Here is a 22601-nt window from a genome sequence, read left to right as displayed (position 1 = left end):
GAGGCTATGTTTAGTAGCAGTTAAGATGACAGCAAGCATGGGGTTAAACTTAGGCCAACACGTGCTGTGTACACCTTTCATCTCTGGGTCATGGAAGACTTCATTCATTCCAAGGCCTTTTCTTGTCAGCATGGCAGTAGAAACTCTCCACGAAGACACAAATCCTTGCAGAGGTGTTTGAACCTCAGAGTTCTGATGGACTGTGGCTCACTCAAGTGAACTGTATTGTTCTATTTTTCTTTTTCTTTTTTTTTTTGGGGGGGTGGCTACTGGTTTCTAAGAGTTTCCACTTGGTACTAGGCAAACAGTTATGGGCTATCTTAAGGTGTATCTGTGGCTAAGATAGCCCAGGAGTCCAGCAGTGGGTCCTAGATCTGGAACTGAAGTTGTAGATGGTTATGAACCATTATGTAGGTGTTGGGACTCAAGCGCAGGTCTTCTTACAGAGCAGCAACTTGAGGCCAACCCTTTTTGTTTTTTGTTTTTTTTAGGTGTGGTCTCACTATATAGCCCTGACTCTGATTGGTTTGGAACTCACCATGTAGCCAGTCTGCCCTTTGATTCAGAGATCCACTGGCCTCTACCTCTGAGGTGCTGGGATTAAAGTTGTGCATCACAAATCCTGGCTTGCTTCTCTTTTTTCTTTTTTTCGAGACAGGGTCTTTCTTTATACCTCTGACTGTCTTGGAACTCATTATATAGGTCAGATGGTCTCAAACTCAGAGAGCTCTGACTGCCTCTGCCTCCTGAGTGCTGGGATTAAATGTTTATGGTGCTTGGTGGTGGTGATGGCAGTGGCGGCGCACTCAGGAGGCAGAGGGAGGCGGATCTCTGTGAGTTCAAGCCCAGCCTGGTCTACTGAGTGAGTTCCAGGACAGGCTCCAAAGCTACACAGAGAAACCCTGTCTTGAAAAACAAAACAAAACAGGTTTATGACACAGTGTTGGGATTACTTTTAATCATATATACCTATGTGTATCTGCGTGTGGATATGTGGACCTGAGAGTGTGACTGTGAGGTCACAAGAGGGCATTGGTTCCAGTGAAGCTGGAAAGACAGATGGTTGTGACCTGCCTGATGTGGTTGCAGGGAACTGAACTCAGGTTCTCTGGAAGAACAGAACATGCCCATCCCCAAGGTCCAGCAATAGTTTTTAAACTTTTGTTTTGTTTCAAGACAGGGTTTATTTGTATAGAGTGGGCTGTCCTAGAACTAACTCTGTAGACCAGGCTGGCCTCAAACTCACAGAGATCTGCTTGCCTCTAACTCCTGAGTGCTGGGATTAAAGGTTTGTACAATCATGAGATTATACATTATATAATTATGTTAACTCACCAGGCAGTGGTAGTTCTTGCCTTTAATCCCAGGCAGAGGCAGGTGGATGAATCTCAGTGAGTTCAAGGCCAGCCTGGTCTACAGAAAGAATTCCAGAACAGCCAAGGCTACATAACGAAACCCTGTCTTGGGGAGCTGGGAGATACAGTTATCTCAGTAAAGGGTCAGAGAGATGGCTTAATGGGTTAGCACAACCCAGGTTTGATTGCCAGCACCCACATGGATGGCTCATAACCATTAATAGGTCCAGTTCCAGAGGATCCCAGGACTTCTAGTCTCTTCAGGCACCATTCATAAAGATGGATTGTATAAGCATGCAGGAAAAACATTCATACATGTAAAATGAATCTAAGTGTTTTTTTTAATTATCTCAGTCAGTAAAGATGTAGGCTTATTCTTAATGTTTGAAATAAAACATTTTAAATTACTGATAACTATTTACAAACAAATACTAATGTTGATAACATGAAAACAAGATTTTTAAATATAAAAGAAATTTCATGGTAACCCAGCTAAATTGAGACATGTGAAGTTTGCCAGTTTTTTATCTTTTTATTGTTTTTGTTTTTCCAGACAGATTTCTCTGTAGCTTTGGAGGCTGTCCTCACTCAGTAGACCAGGCTGGGATTGAACTCACAGAGATCCATTGCCAGGCTGTTTTTGTTTTTTTTTTTTTTTTGTCAGTCTGTTTTATCCAGTTACTCACAGTACATATACTCCTGAGCATACTTCACTGTGATTCTCAGGTTTCCTGCATTTAGCTTACAAGATGTTTCTTTCCAAGAAACTGAACTTTTCTCTCAAATGCAGTAGATCGAATAGGAGAATTGGGTTCATAAAAGGGATTCATGGCAAACTTGATGTATAAGTCATAGACATCAGTGAAGAAGTTCTTGATTCCGTCTTCTTGCCTCATGTCATGAAGCATGATGAATCTCATGTGCCCAGCGGTGACAAAAGCTGACACAAACCACTCATTGAATTTGTCCACAGTTTTCAAGTACATGTTGTTGGAGAGCCACATGTTTTCATCAACCAGGTCCAGAGCGGCGTGAGCTATGAACTGGTTCAGGTGGCGATGTTCATCTTTGGGTTCTGCTTTCCCAGCTGGCAAAAATTCCATTTCAAAAACTGGATTGTCATGGTGACCAACAATTACAAAGTAGAAACTTCCAGACATTGTCTTCTGTATATGTACAGCTCTTGTAGCGAAATGCTGGCAACAAAAACACTCGGTCAATACATGAAAATTTTTATTTTATTTTGTTTTTGAGACAGGGTTTCACTCCATAGCCCAGGTTAGCCTTGAAATCCCAACCCTTCCACCTTAACCTAAGTTCTAGTCTTATAGGCATTAGCTATTGGCTATATTTATTAAAATTTCACCTGCCCCCTCTACCATATGATATGGTATGATACCTCTACCATACACCCAATTTGCATATATGTGTTTCCTTTAACTTTGGGTTTTTGTCCTTTTTATGAAACAAAGGGAAAACTGTTTATCATCTATATCATTTCAATAGGTTCAGAAAATAAATTTATCAAAAATCTACCATCTTTCCATTGATTAAGACCAGAAAAATAGCCTGGTGGTAGTGATGCAGGCCTTTAGTTGCAGTACTCTGGAGGCAGAGGCAGGTGGATCTCTGAGTTCCAGGCTGGCCTGGTCTACAGAGAGATCCCAGCACAGTCAGGACTACACAAAGAAACCCTGTTTTGAAAAACCAAAACAAACAAAAAACCCAGGAAAAATACAAAAGAAGGGAATTTCCTTAACCTGAAAAAACACCACCACCAACAAATCCAAAAGTAATTTTACAATTAATGGTCACAGACTGCAAGGCTGTGGTAGCTCACACCTGAAACCCCAACACTGGGGAGACTGAGGCAGGAAGACTGTCAGGATTTGAAGCCACCTGGACTACATAGGCTGTCAGCCAGCCTGGCTACACCTATAGTATGGGGTTCTGTCTCTAAAAACAAAACCCCAAATAGTTTAAAAAAAAAAAAAAAAAACCCAGAAACGAAAAGCTCAAGCTACAAGCTTTCTTCTTAAAAGACAAAATGAGGCCTCTATCTTTCGGCTAAGATCAGGTTTAGGAGCCTGGGGAGAACACCTTCCACTGTTCAGCACTGTACTGGAGATGTCAGCTGGAAAATAAAGCTAATGGAAAGAAGCACAAAGCACTCCCATACTATAGAGTCACAACTATCTGAAGTTGACATCATACAAATAAAACACCCTACAGAACCATTTACAGGGCCGTTCAGCAAAATGAGATCAAGACAGAAACAATTGGGTATCTGTAGACTAGCAACTAATCCAAGAGTGATGAATAGGACAAGGTACAGTCACTTAAGAAACACTTCCCAGGCTAGAGAGATGGCTCAGTGGTTAAGAGCACTGGCTGCTCTTTCAGAGGAGCAAGGTTAGCACTGAAAATCATTGAAGAATTAAAGAATCTCACCCATTCTTGAACAGGTATAGGGCAAATAATGGAGTCATTTTCATCAATGGTGAAGCCACTATTAAGTCGTCTATGTTCCAGTAAATCTCCTACCCATGCTCATTAATTAAACTCTGTGGGCCTCTCTGTATCACACAGACACACAAACACACACACGAGGTTAGTGTGTAAAGGTACTTGCCATGTATGCATGATGACCCAAGTTCAATTCCAGAACCCACATAAAGGTGGAAGGAGAAGCTATGATGGGAGATGTCATTCTGTAAATATGTTTCTCATACTGGTTAATGAATAAAGCACTGTTGGCCAATAGGAAAGCAAGATGGGTGGGACTAGGAGGCAAAGAGGAAGTAGGGAGGAGGGGCCAAGATGGAGAGTCTGGAGAAGGTAGAACCGCCAGCAGCCTCTCCCTGGCAAGACCACGTGGAAATACATAGAAATGGGCTAATAATTAAGACAGAGCTAGCGGATAAGAAACAAGTAACAAAGCCAACAGCATTGTGTATTATTTGGGTCTCTGTGTATTATTTGGGGCGGCGGGACAAGACCAGGCGGCGGGAGGAAAAACCCTACTCCTTACAAAGCTAGATATGGTTTGGTGGCACATGTTTTTAATCCCTTCAGGAGGTAGAGTTTAAGGCTGTCTTGGTTCACAAAGCTACACAAAGAGACCTTGTCTACACACACACACACACACACACACACAGAGACTGAAGAGCTGATTCCACAAAGTTGTCCTCTGACTTCCACACGTGCATAGGCACTCATACTAGTGTATTGAATACAAACACAATAATAATAATTTTAAAAATGTAAAGACATCAGGAAGAAGGGGTTCAATGGGAGTGGCATGAGAGAGTAATGAGGTGTGAAAAGTATGCACATGTATGAAATTGTCAAAAGGTAATTGTAAAAAAGAAACTACACAAAGGAATGTCATCCATGACTGGAATCCAAATCAGACCAAATCAAATAAAAATACCCACGTTTAATGGATACAACACACTCCTGGAAGGCCTTACAGTCCCCCTCCCCCCAGGAGATGAAAAATATAGACCAGAAAACTACATGTCTTATTTTCTGGGGGACAGTTTAAATCCCTGTGGGAGTCATCTTGAGCATCTCTGAGGGAGAAGTCATCATTTGGCTGGCTTTCTGAGAGGCAGCAGGGTTTGGAGAGAGATAGGGAGAGAGCTTGGGTGGAACTTCCACCATAACATCCCTGACTCTTTGGGTCTATGGATGCTAGGGACTGGGGTGAAGCTTCCACCATAACAATGTTAATGGATTAAAGAGGGCACTACTCCTACTGATCTACAGATTCAATGTTTCTGAACTTACTACACAATTGCAGAATCATGACAGAGTGGTGCCGGCCTAAGTTAACCTAAGTTAAGACATATCAAATAACCAATGGGATAAGAATCCACTAAATAAACCCGCTGATTCTGCCTTTGATTTTATTATCTTCCTTTTTTTTTCTTTTTTGGAGACAAGGTGTTATGCGGTCCAGACTGGCCTCCAACTATCAGAAGATGGCTTTGAATATCTTACCCTTCTGCCTCCCCCTTTCCAGTGCTGGGATTATCCACACTAGACCCCTCTTAATTTTCTTCTTCTTTTTTTTTTTTTTTTAAACTATTTCAGGTGCTGGGGACCAAATCCAAAGCCTCAGTGCTAGACAAGAGCTCTACCATCGAGCCACACCCCATTCTAAGTAGAACAAAGTACACACCCTGCCTCCCCCTGGAAAACCTCCATTCTTCCACTCTCTAACTCTGAACTTTCTGTTTTGCGACAGTCTTGCTGTCACACAGACTGGCCATCCTCTCAGGCTCGTAAGCGCTGGGACTACAGGCGCGCGCCACTCTGCCCAGTGTGGGGCTCTGACAACTACAAATACCTCACATAAGTCGGCTTCCCTCTAGTTCAGGAGCAGTAGTGGTTCCGGTGAGGGCGGAGAAGGGTCAAACGACCATGGCCCAAACTTAACGTCCACCTAGCAGGATAGCTCCGCCCAACGGAGAGGTGGGGTGGCCAACTGAGCATGCGTACGCGTTCGCGCCTATCACGGAGCCACCCAAAGGCCCGCCCTCACTGCCATCTTGATTTCGTGGGTGACGGAATGCTGCGCATGCTCGCTAAAGCGCCAAGTGTTGGGTCCCCCGCCGGGCTCCGGCCGCCATCTTGGATCAGGGCGTCTCGGACGACGGGGCCCTGCGTGCCGGGATATGGCCGCCATCTTGGATCAGGGCATGGTAGGACGTCGGGTCCCGCGGGCCTTGTCCAGCCTTCACCGCATGCTTACTTGCTGTTGTCACTGATGTTCACTTGGACGTGTAGAGAACCGGAATTTGGCGTGACTGGCGGAAGAGACATGCCAAGTGAGGCGCAGTTTGAGACTACATCGGTGCCAGAAAGCAAAATGGAGGTTGTAGCGCCAGGTGCCTGCGGGCCTCATGCGTGGGCGGAAATGCGTAATAGGAGGAGGATGGTTTAGGGAGCAATTCAGCTGGGGTTTGTGTCCAGTGCTTATTTTTATCTCGCACTCTGCTTTCTCAAGTGTATACATGGTTTCTTCACAATTTTTTCCTAATGTACTTATTACACACTAGACTTTCCTGGTGATGGTGCTCTGTATCCCTTTATGCCCTAAACGGACACTCTGAAGTTGCTTTTGCTAAAGAGCATTGACTTATCTCTTGGGGCCACAGGGTGACTTAAGGACGAAATTTGGCGTTACTGTCTTCATTTTGTGTGTGCTGGAAACAGTAATCTTGGTGTCCCACAAAGTAACAAATAAACGAAACAAAGGAGCTCTGCAAGGCGCTTTCGGTTTGTAAAAATTGTGTTTACCAGGGCAGGAGGTTCCCTTGGTTTTTATTTTAACAGGTGGGGACTACGTCTTTTCCTCATTGACTGGGGTCCGACCTTTGTGATTGGTTAGTTCTGAAAGACTAAGCAGAGGAAAGAAATAAAGGGTCTGTGCTCTAGGCAGCAGCGAATTCTGGAGGGAGAAAGGCTGTGTGTAGTTCATGTAAAAAAATTTTTTTTTCCACTAGGTGGAGATTTATGGACTGTGTATCTTTGTTAGAACAACAGCAGTTAACGGCCAAAAGTTGAAGTCACTGTTCATCTTGGTTTTTTGAGACAGTCTCCCTGTGTAGCTCTGACTGGCTTTAAGCTTATCAAACTTAGCTTGGCAATCTTACAGTTTTACAATAAGTATGCTTGAGATGCTCAGAAATAAATGGTTTATATGCATTAAAAACACATTATTGAGCTGGGCAGTGGTGGCACATGCCTTTGGTCCCGGCACTTGGGAGTAGAGGCAGGCAGATCTGTGTGAGATCAAGGCTAAACTGGTCTACATGGTAAGTTCCAGTACATTCAGGGCTACACAAAGAAACCCTGTCTTGAAAAACTACAACAAAAACATTGTTGAGTAAAATAAAAAGTGAATTAAAAACACAAGCCTATTAAAATCAGTTTTGGAAATAAAAAAATATAGCCATACAAATGTAAAAATCAAGATTAAATTAAAAAAAGATTAAACTCCAGTTTAAGCAAAGACAAAAATTAAGGAAAACAGTACCGTTTTACTTAACTATTCCTATGCTTGCCTGCCTCGACTTTTATTTAACCGTATCGAAAAGCAAAACAAATCCTCCAAAACAGAAAAACTATTTGAAAAGAAGATGGCTAGGAACTTTTGAGAATTGGAGGTCAAGGATCTTCTGATTAAAGTTGTTATCTGAACAACAAGTAAAATAAACAATGAGCCCAGAGAAATAAAACTGCAGAACATTAAGGATAAAAACAGAACAAAATCTCAAATGCTAAGAGACTGTCTTCAAATGAACAGTAGTTGGACCTACATACAGTAGTCATATTTTCAGGAACAAAATAGTCCAGAAGATTGGACTGGTGTCATCATTCAGTAAGAAGTTCCCTTCAATCTAGAATTTCTAACCTAGCTACTCTTGCAGAACATCAAGGATTCAATTTAAGACTGAGGATATGGCCTATTTGGTAGTATTTGCCTAGCTTGAATGAAGGCTCCCTGGCTCCCTCCCCATTACCACATAAACCCAGGTATGCTGGCATACTCTTGTAATTCTATACTTAGGAGGTAGGGGCAGGAGGATCAGAAGTTAAAGGTTTTATCCTTGACTACATTGTGAGTCAGAGGCAAGCCTAGGCTTTATGAGAACCTATCCCCCAAAACAAAACCTTGTGCAGGCTGAGGCTACTAATCTGGACTATAAATAACCAGCCACTGTTTATAAGCTCTTTTAATTAACTTTATTGAATAGCCAGATTCATAAGTTAGCACAGATCAAAGGATTGTTTGCATGGGTTACAAATGACTTTTTTAAAAAACAGGAATAAAACAGTGAAAATTACAATCTGTAAAAAGGAAGACATTTTGTTTCTTAACATTTCAGAGAAACAAGACTGAACACAACACATTGAAGATCAATACTTATTTTTGATTCAAGAACAAGGACTTAATGTTACAATATTATACACTACTTTACAAAATTAAAATTTCTATGTAAGGATTGTGTTTCTAATAGTTAAAACTGTGAAATCACATTTGCTGGTCCCCTAGATAACAGCTGTTATGCATCTCTGATTATAAGTTTAAATCTTTAATTATTGCAAAACAGTCTATTAGACTCAATACATTACATTAAATTAAAATATATGCAAGCTAAAATAAATGGTACTGCTTGAATGAATATTAGTATGTCAGACTTAGAGAAACATTATTTTAAAAATTCTAGAAATTAGAAAAATAGAGTACTTTTTATGGTAGAACTGCCATGCTCAGATTTATATATCAAGATTGCCCTTGTCTGTCTCTTTAGTAGTTGTAGATCTGTAGAAAATTCAAAGATCTTTCATAATTTACAACTACAATAAAAAAAATATGGCGTAGTGTCAATATTAGTTGCTTTACATCAGAAAGTAATATAGGGTGATAGGATGGGTAGTGTCTTATTGCCAAAACAAAGAACAACAACAAAAAACCCCACAAACTAAAAAACACATTCAGTATTGCAAAAAAATAATTATATCAATATTCCACAAAGGCTCATTCTCTTATCTGAAGAATGAAAATCATGAACCCTAAATAGTTATGCTTTTATGCCTGTTATAAAATTACTCTGGATTGCACATTACATAATATATAAAATAAAATTTAAAAGTGAAATACATTAACCAAGTGGGTGCTAACTAATAAGGGTCAGACTCACTCAGGGAAGGTCTGAGGCACAAGGAAGGTTTCCCTAGGAGTGCAACATTTCCCTCTGAAGATTCCTTATTATGAAGAAAGAACCTACAAATACCAACATTTCAAATCATACTAAGAAGAAAGCTTTCTTTCATTTAAAGGAACATCTCTACATAATGGCTGTTTTTTTTTTTTTTTAAGAGAGGGCAAATTATATAAACTGAATTGGTTATAGTTGAAAAGTGCTTCTCAATAAATGAAACACCTTTCAAGAGAAATTGGGTTCAGTGTAGTATGTGTACATTTCAAACAAACTAATTTTTCAAATGTCTTTTTTGAGACAAAGTCTGGCTGGCCTGGCACTTGTTATGTAGCCTAAGTTAGCGATTCTCCAGTCTTGGCCTCTCAAGTACCAGGTTAGGGGCATGTACCATCAGGTCTGGCTTGGGACTAAAAGAGAAAAACCTTAACACTGTTAATCTCATGAAGCACGGTTATTCTGCAGCAGCTGTTTTGCAAACAGCACTTGTATACTCCAGGGACCTGCTGCTTCCCTTCCCAGGAGTTAAAGTCAGCCCATGTGGGTGTAAACCTGAAAGTTACTGTTTCACTGGTGATCATGTGAGACCAAGATTGTAAACACATTTCTAACCTATGAAAACAAAAAAAAATCTCTTCATTATTACACACAAACGTCAATGAAGAAGTTCATATAAGACAAGATGAACCTGTGAAAACTGATCCAAACTCTTTTAAAAATACATCACAGCACTTTAAATACATATGGATAATTTACCTATTTGTAAACAAAAGCCATCTGATAGTTTGACTGTAATAGTCTTCTAACTGAATCAAAACAAGCAGTTTTTAGAGCATGTTCAGGAATCAAGTTTCTCTTATAACTTTAACAGGATGGATTTGTACAATCTTAATATACACCACCTTGAACAGCAGCATTCATACTTTAGCAGGTTTTAACATCCCAGAATAAGTGAGTGGCTTCTAATTTAATTATTAAACTCCTTAAAGAAATGGTGTTGTATTCTGAGATAGCATTACAGAACCTTTAACTTTTTCAAGTCTCATTTTACCAAAATATCACTTTAACTTTTTACCAGTCACAGCAGAAATGTACCAAACAAAAACGTACTCAGAGACTCAAAAATAACCCAAATTTCCAAGCTCCTATTATCATTGCCGTCCTGATATATTTACGAAGACAGCTCTAGTCTATTCATGGCAGAATAAAACAGAAAACCACCTAGTTACAGTTTTCACCTCAAATTAAAGTGACTTTGTTCAAGTAGAGAGAATACTGACAGACTTTAAAGCTTGACAATTACTTTATATTCTTCCCAAGCAAGGCCAGAGCTAGTTTACTCCAGTTTTTGTTAACATGATCCTTTTCCTTCCTTAAGAAAGAAGGGTAGGGCAAAAAGAAAAAAAAAAAAAAAAAAAAAGCAAAGAGACTGGAATCTAGCTTTTCTACAGTCTATTGACTTTTAAATTTTCTAATTTAAAAAGATCATTACTGATACATTTGAAACTTCCCTGCAACACTTGGTTTTGTGAGGTTTTTAAATGTAGCAGCCAAAAACTTAGGGGGAAAAAAAAAAAAAAAAAAGAGAGAACTAGAAATGCAGAACACAGAAGTCTTTATTTTATAAAATGTACTTTGCCTCTGTGATATTGTCTCATCTCAATCTGTAACAACTCAAACATAGTTGGCAGCAAAGGGGAGGGGAGGTTTCCAATTGTGTAGACTTCTATTTTGATTTGAAAAATACAGTATTTTGGAGTTCACACCTGACTCACGATGTGGTCCTTTATTTGCTATAGTTGTTGAAATCACAGTGAAACATCTTAATCATCACATTTGTTCACAATCTGAAGGAGGAAAGGAAGGTACTGCATTCTCAGGAACTCTGTGAGTGACTCCTCAGCAGTACCAGCTCTGTTCACTTGTTCACTTGCTGCTGTACATGCAGGAGGAATTCATAATATGATAGTGCTGATTCCGTTCTGTCTTCTACTAAGTTCTGAAGGAAGGCTGCTTTCATTGGACTCTCCTCCCTTAGAAATAAAAGGCAAGAATGTTCATGTACGTTAGATACAGAAGAATAAACTATGATTATAATGAAAATAAATTTGACCACCATGTAAATAGCTCCACCTAGGGGCTGGAGAGAAGGTTCAATGGTTTAGAGCACTTGCTGCTCTTCAAAGGAACTATGCTGATTTGGCTTCTACATGGTGGATCACAACTGCCTCTAAGTCCAGTTCTAGAGGATCCAATGCCCTCTGTCTGACTTCCAATGGTAGGCAAAATACATGTGGAATACTATTTTAACTTGGCAAAGATGTGTTACATTTGTTTATGCAGCATTTGTTTAACACTATAAGGATGTGTGTTTAATTATGTAAAGATGTGTTGCACCTGTTTCATCTTGTCTGTCTAAGGTGCCTGGTTGGTCTAATGAAAAGCTGAACAGCTAATAGCTAGGCAGGAGAGGGATGATGGAGGGATGGAGGAATGGAGGGATGATGGATGGACAGACAGACAAGCAAGGAAGTAAGAAAAGGTAAAAAAGGTAGATAAAGAGAAAAAGGTTATTTTTTCTTTCTCTCTTTCTTCCTTTCTTTTCTTTTTTTTTTTTTTTTCTTTTTTCTTTCTTTTTTGGTTTGTTTTTTGAGACAGGGTTTCTCTGTATTGATTTGGAGCCTGTCCTGGAAGTAGCTCTGTAGACCAGGCTGGCCTTGAACTCACAAAGATCCATCTGTCTCTGCCTCCCAAGTGCTGGGATTAAAGGCATGTGCCACTAACGCCCTTTAAGAAAAAGGTTAATTTAAGTTAAAAGGCTAGTCAGAAACAAGCTTAAGCTAGGCTGAACATTCAAAACTAGTAAGTTTCCATGTCATGATTTGGGTGTCAGGCAAAAGATAAAGTCTGATACACACCTACACACATAAATAATTGAATTTCAAAACAGAAGCTATGTCTAGAGTTTTCTCTGAGAACACTTGGCTGATATGTAAACAAATTAATTAGGAAAATTTTAATTCAGAACTAGGGGAAACTACTGATATTTTTGTTAGCAAGTTTATTGAAAGATTAGTAATTCTTTTTCTTGGTTTTTCAAGACAGTTTCTCTGTGTAGCCCTAGCTATCCTGGAACTTGCTTTTTAGATTAGGCTAAGCTCAAACTCATATAGATATCCACTTGTGTCTATCTCCTGAGTGCTGAGGTTAAAGGTGTATGCCACCACTATCCAGCTACCCAGCAATATTCTTTTGTATTTTTGAGACAGGGACTCAAAATCAAAAGAGAAAAAGTTGGGCAGTGACAAAAGAAAAAAACTACATTTAAAAAGAAAAAAAAAAAAAAAAAAAAAAAAGCAAGGCATTGGTGGTGCATGTGTTTAATCCCAGCAGAGGCAGGTAGATCTCTGTGAGTTTGAGGCCAGCCTGGTCTACTTCAAGGACAGGGAGAGAGAAGGAGAGGGAGGGAGAGAGAGAGAGTCTCTCATGTCGTCCAGGCTGGCTTTGTACTCATTCTGGCTGAGGATGAACCTAAAGTGATGCTCCTGCTTCCGCCTTTGGAGTGCTGGGATCACAAGCATATATCATCATGCACTGTTTTATATTGTGCTGGGGATGGAACCCAGAGTATGCTACATAAGATTCCACCAGCTAATCTACATCCCCTGACATTCCTATGTTCTTTTAAAAGGTTTAATTGCAAATTAGGTCATGCTCATACTAAACATATCATTGTAAGGCCAGACACTGACAACATTAAAAATCTGACTTACCTGATTATATAGAGTATTGGGAAAAATGGCCTCTGTTCTCTAAGCCACGAGATGAAAGCTATTGTTCTGGAAGATTCTGGTGTGTCAAGTTCTGGAAGGTTTGTCTGTTAAACAAAACTCCAATTACTGTGTAGTCTGAAGCACTCTTCAGATTTTAACATTTAACAATCAGCTGATGATTTTGTTGAACCACTGAGTGAATAGATGTGTTGTGTTGCAATGAAATCTTAATTAAAAAACAGGTGGCAGGTTCTTGGGCATAGTTTGTATGATTTTGATCTAGGAAAACCTCCCAGCTCTTTACTCCATAATGAAATTTCAAATCAACCAATTCATCAAGGTGGTTATTTCTAATAGAACAGTTTTCTTATTTCATTACTTAACATGCCTATTCATCTATCCAGTCCAGTAGTGTTGCTCAAGATCTGAAAACTAATATACTAACTATAATCTTAATATCTAAGTCTTTCTAAATATATGAATCCTGAGGATTTAGAGATATCTCAGTGGGTAAAGGCACTTGCTACCAAGCCTGATGACCTGCATTTGATCTTTGGGACCCACTTGGTAAACAGAACCCCAAAATTGTCCCTGAATACAAAAAAGTGAATACACTTTTTTATTGTTGTTGAACATTTATATAAGCACCAGATATCATTACTGATGGTTGTGAGCCATCATGTGGTTGCTGGAAATTGAACTCAGGACTTCTAGAAGACTAGCTAGTGTTTTTAACCACTGAGCCATCTGTTCAGTCCCCTGGAGAGTGACTCCACACTTGATCCTTGATATTCATATCCCCAACTCCAATAAAGAAACAAATAAAATAAAAATTGAAAAATAAATGCATGAGGGGCTGGAGAGATGGCTCAGTGGTTAAGAGCACTGGATGCTCTTTCAGAGGACCCGGGTTCAATTCCCAGCACCCACATGGCCACTCATAACTACCCGTAACTCTAGTTCCAGGGGATCTGAAACCTTCACACAAACATATGTGCAGGCAAAACACCAATTCATGTGAAATAAAAATAAATAAATCACTTAAAATAATTAAATAAATGCAGCACAGAACCCACCAGTATGGAACCTGTTGGTTGTAAGTGATTAAACGCACATTTACTCCAAGGTCTGATACCCACTTAGCAGTAGGTACTGAAAAAATAAGACAACTTTAACTTCATAGTTTAAAATAATGCAAATATTATAGAACTTTGTAAGTATTGTTATTATATAAAATAGTGTGGCCATATAGTTTTCGAGACAGTACAATTTTTTTTTTCTTGACAGGGTTTCTTGCAACCTCAAAAACTTTAGAGACCTTGCCTTTGCTGAGATTAAAGCTGGACCACATCTAGTATCAACACAGCAATTTTTAAAGAACCTTGTCAAAGATCAAGCAATCACTTGCCCAAAACACAAAGACAAAAAGCTAGCAAGTAAGCTCATTGGTAGATTTGATGCTTGCCAAGTGTGTGCAAAGCTCTGGATTCAATTACCCTTGCTAAAAGAGAGGGATTGGTAGAGGAAAAGAGACAGAGACAGACAGACACTAATGTCATGTGTAGCAACAAAGCTTTTTTTGCTTGTTTTTTTTTTTGTTTTTTTGAGACAGGGTTTTTCTGTAGCTTTGGAGGCTATTCTGGAGCTCAATCAGTAGATCAGGCTGGCCTCTGCCTCCCGAGTGCTAGGATTAAAGGCATGAGCCACCACTGCCCAGCTTTTTAAAAATTTTAATTCTTAAAAGCACAAGGTGCACAGACAAACATGCAGGCATACTCATATTAAAATTTTTAGTATTATGTGTATATGTGCATGATGTATACACATATGAACAATGCTACATACAGTAGACATGTAGAGTCAGGACAACTCTGTGGAGCTCTGGGGACCAAACTCAGATCAGGTCACAGCATCTCACTGTGGCTGCCTTAGAGCACAGAGATCCTCCTGACCTAGTGTACCATGCCCAGCTAAGAATTACTGTTTTAAACACTTAAGAAATGTCAGACAGCTGATGATGGTGCATGTTTGTAATTTCTGCACTTTGGAGGAGGCTGGGGTAAGAGAAATGTTGTAAGATGGTGACTAGCCTGGTCTACATTGTGAGTTTCAGGTGAGCTAGAGCTGAGTAGTAAGACCCTAGCTGAAAAGAATCCCCCCTCCCACCAGCACAAGAAAAAGCAACAACAAATGTCATTCCCAGCTCAGCACAGTAGTGCATACATATAATCCTAGCAATCGGGCAGAGGGCAGGGGGATTGCCATTGATTTGAGTCAACATGGATTACTGAGTAAGATCCACCTTGAGTTTGGTGGAATTTTTTGTTTTGTTTTTGTTTTGAGATGGTCTCATTACATAGCCCCAGCTGTTCTGGGGCTTCTTATGCAGACCAGGTTGGCCTGGACTTTACAAAGCCTCTATTTCCTGAATGCAGGGATTAAAGGTGTGTACTATCACACCTAGCCACAAGACTCATCCCCAAAAGAAAATCAATGAAATGAAGTGCACACATGAACACACATAACTGTGCTATTCAATTCTCAGGAGGAGAGGTAGGAGAACTTGTATGCCAGGTTAGCTTGGGCTACACAGCAAGTCTTGTCAAAAAACTGAGAGAAGCAGTTAGACATGGCTCAGCTCAAGAGCATGTAAGCTCTTGCAGAGGACCTGGGTTCAAGTCCCATCACCCAAATGGTGCTCACAACCAACTCTAAGTGCAGTTTCGGGGGATCCAATACCCTGTTCTAACCTCCACAGGCACCAGGCATGCATATGGTACACACATTCATACACATAAAATAAAAATGCCTCTAAGGCTAACCAAAATATCATTATCAGACGAGATAGGCAATACAAAGAAACCCTGTCTTGAAAAACCAAAATAAAAAAGCAAGTGGTTCTCTGTGAGTTTGAGGCCCACTTGGTCTACATAGTGAGTTGTAGGCCAGTCAGGGCTACAAAGTGAGACCCTGTCTGAAAAAACCAAAAAAACTCAAACTCAACAAAATGAAAAAGGCAAGATGAGCCTGGCATAGCAGTATGTGGTTATAGTCCTATCTACTAGGGAAGCTGAGGCAAAAGGGTCCCTTTAAGTCATTGGAACACAGATAAACCTGAGCACCACAGCAAGATCCTGCCTAGAAACAAACCCAAACCAAACCAGAAAATGAACACTTATAGTTGGAAGAGAGAAAGATACTCTCTGTGAGGACATTTACTCTTCAGGAGAAATTTGGAGTATTAATTTCTGATTTGGAAATTGCATTCATGTTTTTGTCTTATTTAAAATATCCTTTAAATCCCATGTGATTATTAACATAAAAAGCTTACCATCATCTGTGGAATTGATGCATAGTTTTGAACTCCCAGAACTTGGCTGAGAAAATTCTGTGCACAATTTTTTCCAACCCAAAGCATCAGTACCTGCAAAGAGGAACACACTGTTCTGAGAGGCAGCCCAACAGTGAGTCTGACACTTTTGTCACCGGTTATGTTTTAAAAATCAAAAGGATAAGCATGCTTAGTGAGACTGTACAGAGAACTACTGCACACCATGAAACAGGAGGCTGCAGGGAGACGGCCAACGCTAACGTACAGATTAAAGAAAGGTAGCTGAAGCCACACCTAAGGAGGCACAGCAGCACACTGAGGTCATCAGGCTGTGTAAATCCACTCACCGAGCCTGCATCCATGAGGAAAGCTCCGTCCCTGCTCAACTTCTCCACTGAGAGCTGAAGAATGGGGGGCTGAGGTATGGTTCTGTCATTGATGTTGAGAGCTCCCTGAAGAATGAAGCAAAGAGTGAGGTTTTTAGACACAGGTGACACACACAGTATACATATATTTGCACACATACATGTATATGGCACATGTTCATATGTGTGTACCTGTGCATTAGCTGTGTCTTTTACTTTTTCAAGGCAGTCTTTTGCTTAACCTGGAGCTCACCAATTCCAGACAGTCTAGCTAGCTAGCTTGTTCCAGAGAGTTGCTGCCTATTTTCAGAGTAATGCAATTACAAGTGGCTGTCATGCCTGCTTGTTGCCTTTTGTCTGCCCTACTTTTTTTTTTTTTAATTTCTCTGTGTAGCTTTGGAGCCTGTCCTGGAACTCACTCTGTAGACTAGGCTGGCCTTGAACTCACAGAGATCTGTCTGCCTCTGCCTCCCGAATGCTGTGCCATCAATGCCTGGCTGTTTGCCCTACATTTTATGTAAGTTCTGAACTCTGATCCTCATGCTTCCACAATGAGTACTTTATCCTTTGAGCCAAACCCCCAGCCTCAGTGCTTTTTTGGAGAAAGGGTCTGATATAGCCCAGGCTAGCCTCAAACTTCTTATTTGCTGAAGATGATTTTGAACTCCTGATCATTCTGTCCAATCCTCTTAAATTTTGAAATTACTGGTATGTGGTATCATGCCTAGCTCTATACAACTACAGCTAAATGAATTCGACCTAAGAGCTTAGAACTTAGGCAAATCAATTATCCATAGTAAAGATATGTACACACACACACACACACACACACACACACACACACACACACACACACACACACACACCAAAGCCACTGTGACTCTAGTAATTGAAATCAGATTCTGACCATATTTATTTCTTGCGTGTGTAGCTAGAAGTAAATGGCAGATGTCTTTTCTGTTATTCTCCATCTTATTGTTTGAGACAGCTCTCAATCAACCCAGAGATTGTTGACTCAGTTATCTTGGCTGGCCAGCACGTTCCAGGGATCCTCCTGCCTCTGGTTCCCAGTCCTGGGTAACTAACACAAGTCCTCATGCTTGTGCAAGCACTTTACCAACAAATCATCTTTCCAGCCCATTCTCATCTTCTGTTGTTGTTTTTATAGTTAATTTTCATTTTATGTTTATTGGTGCTTTGCCTGCATGTGTGTGTGAGGATGTCAGAAGCTCTGGCACTGGAGTTACACACAGTTGTGACTGTCATGTGGAAGCTGGGAATTGAACCTGGATCTTCTGGAAGGGTAGCCAGTGCTCTTAAGTTGTTGAGCCATCTTTCCAGCTCCCCCTCCCCCCCCCTTTTTTTTTGACCAGATCTTTAGGTACAAGATAGCTGGTAGCTCCCTATGTAGCTAAAGATAACCTTGAACTTTTTTTTCTGATCCTCCTGCCTCTACATCCCAAGTGCTGGGACTGCAGGTATGAGCCATCACTCTGGGTTTATGCAGGGCTAAAGAGGGAACCCAGGCTTCTCGAATGCTAGCCAAGCATTCTACCAACCTAGTACATTCTCAGCTCAAATTGTCTGGTTTTGAGAGGTCTCCTGTTAGCCAGGTAGGCCTGGAACTCCCTTTATAGCTGGCCTTCAATCCTAATATACCTTGCAAGTGCTAGGATTACAGACATGAGCTGCCAAGCTTGGCTTTTTAACTACTATTATAAAAAAATTAATTCAATGACTACAACATATAGTGAACAGATAAGTGATATTAATGAAATATAAACCAAATCTAGAATTTAGTTACCAGTAATATACTAATTTTCTCTTCTTTCTTTCTTTTTGAGATAAGGTCTCCCTATGAAGCCTTGACTGTCCTAGATCTTGGCATGTAGACCAGACTGGCTTTGAACTCAGAGATCTGCCTGCTTCTGCCTCTGAGTGTTGGGATTACATGTGTGTACTACTAGTCCCAGCAATTTTGTTTTCTTGAATTTTAGAAATGTAAGACAGTTTTGCATTTAATTTTAAAGCGTTTCAATTTTGTTTTCTGAGTCCAGGCACTTTCAAACTTATGTGCTCCAGTGATCCTCTTGCTTTAGCCTTCCAAAGTCACTGGAACGATAGGCATAAACCAATTAGCTACAACTCAGCTAACTAGAAAATGAAACATCAGAGTAGACTGGCTAGGGCATGTAAGGGTCTTCTGTGCTGACTATCTATGTCAACTTGGCACAGCCTAGACATTTGAAAAGAAGGAACCTTAACTGAGAAAATGCATCCACCAGATTGGCTTGTGGGACATTTCTCTCAATTAGTGAGTGATGTGAAAGTAGCCCGATTGTGGGTGGTGGTCTTGGGGTGTGTAAGAAAGCAGGCTGAGCAAACCAGTAGGTGCAAGTCAGTAAGCAGCATCCCTCCTTGGCTTTCCTATCAGTTCCTGCCCTAACTTCTCTGCATGATGAACTACCAACTAACTATAAACTGAAATAAACCCTTTCCTTGCTAAGTTGCCTTTGGTCATTGTGTTTTAGCACAGCAATAGAAACTGAGACACCTCCTATAGTATATGTTTAAATTATCTATAAATCTCAAATTAGAGACTTTGTCTTAGAAAACTTAAAAGTCATCATTTTCAGGAACTTCCCTAAAAATCAAAGTTTCTGTGTATTTACCTAGAAAAAAGCAAATAATTAAGCAAATAATTAAGCAACAAACTCTTATTTCTGAACTGAATATAATTAAGCAAAACAATCTTCAGAAAAAGCCACAGAACAGGGAGTAGCCCTTACCTCATCTGAGAGGTTGTCAACTCTATACAAACTGGGATGTGTTGTGAGCATAAGGTGAACCAACGGCTGGTTCTTCACTTGACACATGGCAAAAATTCGTTCATCTAGACGTGCATTTGTCCCAGTCTGGAAAGACTTCTGTAACAAAAGAAAAACCAAGCCCCCCAATATTAAAAAAAAAAAAAAAAAAAAAAAAAAGACAGATTTTTTGTAAATGTCACTTGCTAAAAGATCTTCAGGTAGAACTGGCAAATTTATCATAAACTGTCCCTTGAAAATATCTTTTAAGAAGTCCTGTAGTAAATTATACTGCAGCCTCACCTGGAAGTCTCAAGTAATCAAACACTGGACCACAGTGAAGCTATCTGATCTCCCTGGGGTCTGCTTCCTCATCGCTAAGCTAAGCCCAGCACTGTCTGCACAGTGATGGTGAAGGAGCTGAGCAGTATGGGACACTGGAGATAGGATAAAGGTACATGTGACATGCAGAAAGACTCACCAAGTGTGCTATGCCTACTGCATGGCAATCAATAGTGGCTAAATCTAAAATTGCTTCTTCCACAACTAGAGAAATTAAACAATATACCATATCTTACAAACCTATACAGGAAGACACGAGTGGAAACAACAGCACAGTGGCTGAGTTTGTGACAGACTTACTGCTACAGAAGCTTCATGAGACCAGTGAGGGTCTCAGGTGAGGTTTTAAAGGGTTCCAATTTGTGGAAAGGAGTAAAAGAGGCAGGGAACAACAAAACAAATATGAGCAGAAAGCTTCTCAAGGCAGGCTCAGGTGAACACTTCATTGCACCTAACTTAGACGGTCACATTCACTGTCCCAAAGACCTGGATAACTGTACTTGTGAGGCTGCCCATTAATCAGCATGTGCTGAAAGCTGATGACCTAGGTAACTGCAATAGTGGCTTTGGCACAGCATGAGAAAGATGTCAGTGAATTACTTCACCTGTAAATATAAACAGGGCTTGAGAGAAATTTCAGTGGTTAAGAACACTGGCTAGCCTTGCAGAAGACCCAGATTCAGTTCCCAGCATACACTTGGTTGTCTTCTTCTGACCTCCACAGGCACCAGGTACACATGCAAGCAAAACACCCAGGCATATAAAATAAAAATAAAATGAAGTGTAAAATAAATAACCACTGCATATATAGTTACAGGTGAAATAATACATTAAAATCTTTTTCATTTATTGTCTATTATATACTAGGTGCTGAGACTTGAATAGTGAATAAAAAAGACAAAAATCTTTGTGTTCATAGTTTACTGCCTATAAAATGAGAGATACAATCAAGTATAACAATGCACTTGGGATGCAGAGGCAGGTGGATCTCTGTGAATTCAAGGCCAGCCTGGTCTACAAAGTGGGTGTTAGGGCATTGAGGGCTACATAATGATATCCTGTCTCAACAACAAAAAAAAAGAAAAATAATAAATAAGCAAACTATGTGTTCAGTGACAGTTGGCACAGAAAAAAATATAGGTGGGATGAGGAATGAAGGGTATCCCAGTGCTATGTGATGGGAAGGTCCTCTGGAAACCCAACTAGTGTTCTTAACCACTGAGCCATCTCTCCAGCCCCCATGTGCTCATTTTCAAGCTTCCGGTATAAGTGAGAATATGCAATGCATGTGTGGCTTATTATACCAACAACACAATTTCTAGCTCTTTCTTTGGAAAGCTAATTATCATTTAAATTTGTGGTCACATCACTGAATCCTTGATGAGTGAGTTATCACTTACATGTGGTACTGGCATTAAATTATCTATACATTTCTTTGGCTGTAAATCCCTTCAATTCTTCAATAAAAGATAGTATTCACATCCTCAGAAAATTTAACTGGTTTAAAGCTATATTTAGGAATTCACAGAATAAAAATCTTTTTAATATTCTTACTATGCTAATCTGTGTTTTCTTACCTGTTTGAGAAGAGCCAACACAAAGAGTGGGAAAAGCCTCAAAGAGAAAGGAACCATAAGGCCTGGCTGCTGGCTACTCAGGACTGAAGATCGGTATGCTGAGAGAGAGTCGATAACAGCATTCACCAAAGCATCCCGGGCATCGCTCAGGCTGGCAGTCACTGACCTATCGACAGCTAGTGAGGTCAAAGTGGGGACAAAAAAGAGACAAGATAGAAGTTTGGTGATTCTACTAGAAAGGGCAGAAGAGAACACAGACAGAGACAGACAGACAGACAGACAGACAGACACACACACACACACACACACACACACACACACACACACACACACACAGTATGGTTTGCAGGAGTTGGTTCTCTTTCCATCATGTGAATTCAGGGATTGAGCTCAAGTAGTCAGGCTGGTTGGCAAATACCTTCACAGCAGATTTAAGCAAGGTTATGAACATGTGTTTGAAAGTGACATATGTTTACATTTTTTGGTTTTGTTTTTCTCGAGTCAGGGTTTCTCTGTAGCTTTGGAGGTTATCCTGTTCTGGAACTTGCTTTGTAGACCAGGCTGGCCTCGAACTCACAGAGATCCACTTGTCTCTGCCTCCCAAGTGCTGGGACTAAAGGTATGTGCCACCACTACCTGATGTAAAAGGTTTTTGAAGTTGGAACAAGTAAAAGTTAATACAAATACACACATAACAAACCCAAGGTGTTTCTGGGAACATTTAGCCTTGTTGTACTACAGTGAATTTGTTGAAGTAGCCTCTATCTGAACACACAGCTGAACCTGAGACCTCTTGGCTCAGATCAGATGCTTTGTGTAATGGATGGTGGTGTTGTACACACTCTTACAAGACAATGGTTTAATTAGGAAGAATGCACATTCAATACTTTTCTATACTGTCTCAGCATATAAGTAGCTTTGGACTGTATACATTAGACTTTTTTTTTTTAAAGATTTATTTATGTTGTATACAGTGTTCTGCCTGCACATATGCCTGTAAGCCATAAGAGGACACCAGATCTCATTGCAGATGGTTTTGAGCCATCATGTGGTTGCTGGAAACAGAGCTCAGGATCTCTAGAAGAGCAGCCAGTGCTCTTAACTGCTAAGCCATCTCTCCAGCCCTGAATGTTTCATTTTTAAAAGCTGTTGTTTGAGTTACTGAGTTAAGTTTCATAAAAAGTTGTTAAATGAGTTAATCTTGAGATCAGGACAGAATAATGGCTGTAAACATATTTTAGCTATTTTGTGTTTATGTATTTATAAGAAGCAGTTCTCTCAGTATTGATGATAATAAAACCAAAATATATATCAACTC

At 40.1% G+C, this 22601-nt stretch overlaps 2 protein-coding genes across 2 annotated transcripts in view; both read right to left on the bottom strand.

Moving 5' to 3' along the window:
- Positions 1–1913: 1913 nt before the first annotated feature.
- LOC127219321 (trafficking protein particle complex subunit 2) lies at positions 1914–5793 on the bottom strand. Its single transcript, XM_051180754.1, has 2 exons — positions 5710–5793; positions 1914–2551 (listed from the first exon to the last, which is right to left on the bottom strand). The coding sequence occupies exon 2, from the start codon at positions 2513–2515 to the stop codon at positions 2093–2095; it is 423 nt and encodes a 140-aa protein (XP_051036711.1). The 5' UTR covers positions 2516–2551; positions 5710–5793; the 3' UTR covers positions 1914–2092.
- Positions 5794–10686: 4893 nt separating this feature from the next.
- Positions 10687–22601, bottom strand: part of Sec24a (SEC24 homolog A, COPII coat complex component) — a 67639-nt gene continuing 55724 nt past the window's right edge. Inside the window, exons 18-23 of the mRNA XM_051180737.1 lie at positions 21284–21459; positions 19347–19484; positions 16540–16644; positions 16193–16285; positions 12862–12965; positions 10687–11121 (exon numbers count right to left, since the gene is read on the bottom strand). Of these exons, the coding sequence (XP_051036694.1) occupies positions 11007–11121; positions 12862–12965; positions 16193–16285; positions 16540–16644; positions 19347–19484; positions 21284–21459 (731 nt within the window). The 3' untranslated portion in view covers positions 10687–11006. The remainder of the gene's footprint in view (positions 11122–12861; positions 12966–16192; positions 16286–16539; positions 16645–19346; positions 19485–21283; positions 21460–22601) is intronic.

Source organism: Phodopus roborovskii, unplaced genomic scaffold (assembly GCF_943737965.1).
Source record: "Phodopus roborovskii unplaced genomic scaffold, PHOROB, whole genome shotgun sequence".
Lineage (NCBI taxonomy): Eukaryota > Metazoa > Chordata > Mammalia > Rodentia > Cricetidae > Phodopus > Phodopus roborovskii.
The sequence above is the reverse complement of the archived record's forward strand: the minus strand, read 5'-3'. Positions and strand labels throughout refer to the sequence as shown.

What these genes read in the sequence shown, in the direction of transcription:
- LOC127219321 (XM_051180754.1), bottom strand. Translation starts at nt 2,515, where the DNA reads ATGTCTGGAAGTTTCTACTTTGTAATTGTTGGTCACCATGACAATCCA.